Below are 6,456 nucleotides of genomic sequence, written 5' to 3' on the forward strand. Positions count from 1 at the left end.
ACCAAATCTGGAAGCTTTTAGCCACTAGTTCTTTTTTTTTTTTTTTTTTTTTTTTTTTTGCTTTGTATTTTTGCAGAACCGGGGATTGAACTCAGGCCCTTCCGCTTGCCAGGGAAGCACTTATTCTACTGAGCCATCTCCCTGGCCCATACTTTTTTTAAAAAAAAAATTTATTTTTCTTTGCAGAACCAGGGATTGAACTCAGGCCCTTCCTACTGAGCTATCTCCCCAGCCCTCTTTAAATGCATTTTAGTCCCATTCTTGTTCTGCGATTATGGCATATCACCTTTGTTTGTTTTGGTATATCAACTCTTATCCTACAAACCTCTAAGACTCAGTTCATTTTCCTCCACTCTACTTTCTGCAGCTCAGTAAATTCTGTTGCTCTATTATCTCTGCTGTGCTTCAATGATGGACATATTATCTTGGTTATTATTTTTTCAAATTCTAGGCCAAGCATGGTGATACATGCCTGTAATCCTAACATTCAAGAGGCTGAAACAGGATTGCCATCAAGTTGATGCCAGCCTGGGCTACAAAGTGAGTTTAAGGCTATCCTAAACTACATAGTGAGACCCTGTTTCAAAAAAACAAAATTCTAATTCTATAATTTCCATTTGGCTGTTTACAGCTTCCTTTTTTTTCCTTTTTGCTAAATTTTCCCATGTTTTGTTTCAAATAAGTTTATAATTTTTTTAAATGGGTCATCCTATTTTAAGGCATTTTTAAATGAGTGCTTTAAAATACTTGGCAGGTACTCCAAACATCTGAGTTATCTTGGCATCCTTCACATCGTGATTTTCCTGTTTCTTGGTATGACAAATGATTTTCAAAAGTATCCTGGATATCTGGTTCCATTTAATTCCTCTATGCTAGCAGGTAGCCACCCCAGTGACTCCAGTGTATAGATCTTGGCTTACTTTTGTGACCTGTTGTTCCAATGTGGGTTTTGTCCTCAGGGCCCTTACACTGCCCTCTGCTTTATTCTCTGGTACTGGGAAGAGAGAGAGGGCATTCATCCCTGTTGGTATCACCTGTGGGGTTGGAAGTGTTTCCCTGGACTGGGGTTGCTGGGAAACGACTAGGTCTGCATGTGCCACAGCAGAGAGCCAGACAGTCTCAGGACTCAGCCAAATCCTATGTGGTTAGGGTTAGTTTGGGGCTGTCCTGGGGAAAACTGTAAAGTCAGTCTGGAGCTCCTCACGAGGCTGACATCCCCTTTTGATGGAGACCACTGATAAAAGGGGATTTAACATTAATCAATTTATTTGTGAGTTTGTACAGGCCCAGGCCTTGTGTCTGGAGATGGGCAGCACACTCATAGCAATTGAACCTCTATGAGTCACTGGTCCCAGGTGATGCCTCAAAGGACAAGCAAGTGGCCCTGACCTCAATTAACTAGATACAGACTATTGTTGCAGGCATCTTACTCCTGAGTGCAACAAGATAACCTTCCTAGAGATAACGTAATTCTCCTAAACTAACTTGGAGAAGCTTTAAGTGGTTTCCCCCTTTCAATACTCCCCTCCTTTGATGACAACCAAATAAATACGGCTACCCTGAGATCTTTATTTTAGCCCCCAGAGAATCTCGAATTCTGTTAAGAGGGTTTTGATCTCCCTGGAGCTGTGCATCTGGCCCTGCTAGGGCCAATGCTGAGCATCCAGCAGATGACCTAAAGCAAAGGAGACCCGACCAAGCGGTAACCCTTAGTTTTCCCACGGCAAGTTACCCACCCCTCTACAGTCCGCGCAAATATAGGGGCAGGGACTCGCCAGCGAGCACCCGGGCAAGTGCAACTACCACCTTCCACCTTTTCAGAGCAAACTGGCTCCCACCTGAACAAAGGCCCTAGAGGGGACATCACACAGCACGGGATTCTCCGCGATCCGCCTACCCGTCTAGCCCCAAAGACAGGATCCTCCAGTCTCGAGGAGCTAACACCACCCTAAATCCCGCCCTCGTAGCTCCGCCCCCGAGGCACGCGCCCAGCCCCTAACTCCCCGCTCAGTCACCTCACGCTCTCCACGCCGCTAGTCTCGCCCCCAGAACTGGGTCCCCAGAGTCTCGCGTTCCTCCCGAGATCCTGGCCACACCCCTTTGGTCCTCTCCCCACCCCCGAGGCTCGAGCCCAGCCGCAAGCTGGGCCGGCCGGAAGTCATGCCGTAATCTGCGCAGCGTAAGTCGTAAAAGCATTGGTTTCCTAAGAGACAAGCAACGCGCGCAAGATGGCGGCGGAGGCGGAGAGAGCCGCCGGTCCCTCGGAGTTGGTGGAGTTGAGCCGCGTGTTGGGCCGTCTGCTGCCAGGGCTGGAAACAGACAGCAAGCTGGGACGGCGGCGCGCGCTGGAAGCCCTGCAGCATGTAATGGAGGAGACCGCGGGGCCCAGCGCCGACCCCGCCGCTTTTCAGGGCCCCTGGGCACGCCTGCTGCTGCCGCGCCTACTGCGCCTCCTGGCCGACCCGGCCGAGGGCTGCCGCGCGCAAGCTGTGCACCTGCTGGACCTCGGCCTGCGCCGCGCCGCGCGACCCTGCGACGCCCTGCCGCGCCTGCTGCCCGCGCTTACCGCACGCCTAACCCGGCCCGATCCTGCGCGGCCCCCGCCCGAAGCCTGCGAGGAGCTGCGCCTGGCCCTCGTGCAGCTATTAGGCCTAACAGTGAGCCTTGGTGGCGCCGCTCTCGCGCCCCACCTGGACGACGTTGTGCGTGCGCTGCGGGACGCGCTGCTGGACCCCTTTGCTGCTGTGCGACGCGAGAGCTGTGAGTGCGCCGCCGCCCTGGCGCGCGCCACGCCCGGTGAGGCCTGAAGCCCCGCCCCTTCTCCAGGACATTTTCCCCCCACCCTCACCTCCGTGTGCGTTTCGTTTTCCTGTGACATCTGAGCCTTATGCCACGTGAAGCACCCCTCCTCATCCCTACTTCCGGACCCCTTGAAGAAATCCTTTCTAAGCTGGTTTGGAGTTGGGTGGTTCTGCAGGGTCTGTTTGTTTGTTTGTTTGGAGAACCGGGGCTTGAACTCAGGCCTTTGTGCTTACCAGGGAAGCGCTTATTCCACTGAGCCATCTCCCTGGCCCCGAGTTGGGTGGTTCTGATGGACTGCCTTTCCTATGATGAATTTAATGACAGAGGTTACAAGGTCTGATCACAGAAACGCTCCGTCTTCCTACTTTATCTCTGTTTTTCCAACTCCAACGCTCCTGTCTCTGGCTTGGGCCACTGCTCTCAGTACAGAGAAGCCATTTCGCTCTTGCACGCGTTTAGTTCATTCTCTACTTTTCTAACAGCTCTGAACCTTGGGTCATTCCCTTTCGCTTCTTAGGCTGAGATTTGGAACAATAGGTGCTGCTTAGGGTTGACAGAAGGCTTCCTTGGAGAAGGAATGTTTAATTAAGAAATCTGTGACCAGTAAGGAACCAGCCTTGCAGAATAAGGGCACCACATTTAAAGAGCCCAGGAAGCCACCAGGGCCATGGAAGAGTAGTGAGAGAGGAGGCCAGCAAGGGCCCTCAGTGTCAGGTTGGGTTGATGTTGAGTGGGGAAAGGATGATGTCCGCAGGTGCTGACAGCCACAGAGCTGAGGGGCATGAGGCACAAGGGTGTAACTGGTGCCTCCTTGTCCCCCAGACCACTTCCACATGCAGTCGGAGTCCTTGATCAGCCCTCTGATGCACACCATCTCCCACCAGCACTGGAAAGTCCGGGTGGCTGTCATCGAAGCCACAGGGACAGTGATCCAGTTTGGGAACGGGAAGTCCGTAGACGATGTGCTGTCACACTTTGCCCAGCGGCTCTTTGATGATGTCTCTCAGGTAAAGGCATTTCTCTGCTAGACAGTTTGTTCTGTTTCCCCTAGAAACATATGGATGTGCTGATTTAGCTAATTGGTTTTCTCGTTATTAAGGTGTGTGAAGACTGGGCGTGGTGGCACTCGCCTGTAATCCCAGCACTTGGGAGGCTGGAAACAGGAGCATCACTACAAGTTCGATGTGTGTAGTGAAACCCTGTAGACCCTGTACTAAATACATTAAAAAAAAAAAAAAAAGATGTGTGAAATGCACCAATGATTACTCAGTCACAAGAAGTTTCTGTTTTATGTCTTGAAAAACTAGGGAAGCTGAATTGTTTTAATATTTATATAGTCTCATTCCAGGCAATGTGGAAATGATTATTATAATTATTGTCTCTATCAATAACTTGTACAGAAAGCTGCCAAAAATAAATCAATGGTTTAAAGATTCCATGTGGCTTTTAAAGGATTTAGCCTGACTAGAGATGTTAGTAGAGTGGTACAGCCTCTATGGAGTTGTAAAATGATGAAGTTTATTTTTTTCACTTTTGAAATAGCTAGCGCTCATCAGATTGTCTAAAATCTATCCAAAGTGCCTTGTTAACTATCACAAGACTTCAAATTTTTTTATTTAGAGGCTTCTTCCAAAGCATGTTCTTTACTTTAGCCTCAGAGCCAAACATATAGAACTGAGGTTTAGAATGGTTGTAATAAGATTGTATTAAAGCATATTATAAAGTAAAAAAAAAAAAATACTGTCTCTAAGGAAAAAATCCTAAATTGTGTGTGCTTCTGTTAGCAGAAGCATCCTTCACATGCTCTTCTACCAAGGCAGATTTTACTGGAAAGCCACAGTGGTTGGAGGGTAGCCTGGAGAGGCTTGTAGGGATAATTTGTGCTGTTGGGGTTTGGAACCTCAGAGAAACGAGCAGACAGGTAGAGATGAGAGCATTGGCTTTATTGTGGGTAAAATATGGCTTGCCCAAGCACACTTGATTTGAGGCTCTGTGTTGCTAAAACTACATGACAAAGCAAAGACTCTATCCTAAAGGGAGGAAACAGGTGAACAGTTATGTGCTCCAGTCAGGTGGGGTGGGAGGAACCGTGGCCAGAGTCCACAGTAGCTAGAAGGCCACTGAAGGAGAAGTGGGTATCCAGGTGGCAGGCCCCCACTCTTGTGGTGAAAATCCAGCACTCTGCAGCTTCTTTCTTGTAAGCTGTCTGTACCCACTTGATTTAATCCACACAAGAGTCCTCAAGGACAGATGATGCCTCCCACAAAGGGTACTGGCTAAGCTGCCTCTTCAGATGGCCCACAGGATCCTTCCTGCCCCAACCACATGCAAGAGGAGGACAGGGCAGAGTGCGAGCTCAGCACCACTACTACCCCAAGATCCCAGCTGCAGAGGGCAGTCTGGAAGTTGGGAGCAGGAACCAGCGAGAAATAGTAGCACTGCCCATGCCACAGCCTGAACACTTAGCACCTCCCTGAGCCTAGAGTGGAGCCCGGCTGACGGGGAAAGTGATTGCTTTGTGTCATAGCTAAATCAATCCTCAAAATAGTGTAAGAACTATGTGTTAAAAACTCTCCATAAATGCTGTAACTATCTATGGAGAATTCTATAAATAGTATAACTATGTCAACAGTTACCTGTAAAAAGCATAGCTGTCAATGGCTATCTGTAATTGTGTGATTGTACCTGGCATCTTGCCCACGTAGCTGACAGCATCAGCAGCTGTCTGTAGGAAGGAGGCTTGAGTTCTGTTCATCAGTGCTATGGGTGTTAACATATCATTGACTCTAGCGTCACAGATTTGCGTCTCCAGCAGAAGAAAGATGTAAGCCATTGGTTGCTTCTTCACTTGTACCTTCAAAAGCTTCATGTTCTGTTTTCATGATTTGTTGTGTTTTTATGTTAGTATCCTCCACAAAGTACTCAGCACTATGAAACTACTTTCAATTTTCTTCTGATAAGATTTAGTTTTTGAGGCCCAGACTGATTAGGGCCGACTCCCCTTGCCTGCCTGTGTGTGGATCTTAATGGTAAGGGTACCCACACTGACCTTGCCAGGGTGTGGAATGTGAGGTCTGGTGCCACCTTCGTTTTGTTATGCCAGCTGTGTGACCCTTGTCTTCGAGCTCACTTTGGGCAGCTTGCTTTCTCCCAGCTTATGGAACAACCTAGGCTACACTGGGACCCCATGCACCCTCTGCCATCACCTTATAAAGAAGCTGTTAGTAGCTGCTGCACCTCAGTGTGAGGCCATGGAGTCATGTGGACAGGGCCTGCAGGGACTTCAGCTGGCATCCTTCCTGGGAAGAGGACAGCTGTGATCTTTTCTTACCCAGGAGGAAACAAAGCGCAGCTGGCCTAGCTGACTGGTGAATTGAGAGCAGGATCAGGATGTGAGCATCCACCTTCCTGAGTTCTTCCCTCTGGAGCGCTTTCTCTTTGGGGAGCTGGGGAGAATGGTGGGGACGGAGCACCTGTGCAGGAAGAGCGCAGTCCTCATCCCACACAACTGCAGTTCTGGGTCCAGGTCACTGCACTGCTGGGATGTGTGGTTTTGAAACTAACCTTGAGCTAAGTACCTGTGCTACCCTCAGGCTGGTGACTCCCGGGCTAGGCATATAGTTTTCTTTTTTTTTTTTTTTTTTTTTTTTTTTT

At 49.1% G+C, this 6,456-nt stretch overlaps 2 protein-coding genes across 6 annotated transcripts in view; one reads left to right on the forward strand and one right to left on the reverse strand.

Annotated features, from left to right (window-relative positions):
• Window positions 1–2,795, reverse strand: part of Prkar1b (protein kinase cAMP-dependent type I regulatory subunit beta) — a 131,554-nt gene extending 128,759 nt beyond the window's left edge. Inside the window, exon 1 of one of the 5 annotated variants that reach the window (XM_004629584.2) lies at window positions 2,691–2,795. The gene's annotated coding sequence lies outside the window, so the exon portion shown is untranslated. Of the gene's footprint in view, window positions 1–2,015; window positions 2,095–2,690 lie in introns of those variants that run through there. The other 4 variants (XM_023713410.1, XM_023713411.1, XM_023713409.1 and 1 more) reach the window with 4 other exon arrangements.
• Window positions 2,214–6,456, forward strand: part of Dnaaf5 (dynein axonemal assembly factor 5) — a 55,553-nt gene continuing 51,310 nt past the window's right edge. Inside the window, exons 1-2 of the mRNA XM_004629580.2 lie at window positions 2,214–2,796; window positions 3,625–3,809. Of these exons, the coding sequence (XP_004629637.1) occupies window positions 2,229–2,796; window positions 3,625–3,809 (753 nt within the window). The 5' untranslated portion in view covers window positions 2,214–2,228. The remainder of the gene's footprint in view (window positions 2,797–3,624; window positions 3,810–6,456) is intronic.

This window comes from Octodon degus, unplaced genomic scaffold (genome assembly GCF_000260255.1).
Source record: "Octodon degus isolate 3935 unplaced genomic scaffold, OctDeg1.0 scaffold00031, whole genome shotgun sequence".
Taxonomy (NCBI): Eukaryota; Metazoa; Chordata; class Mammalia; order Rodentia; family Octodontidae; genus Octodon; species Octodon degus.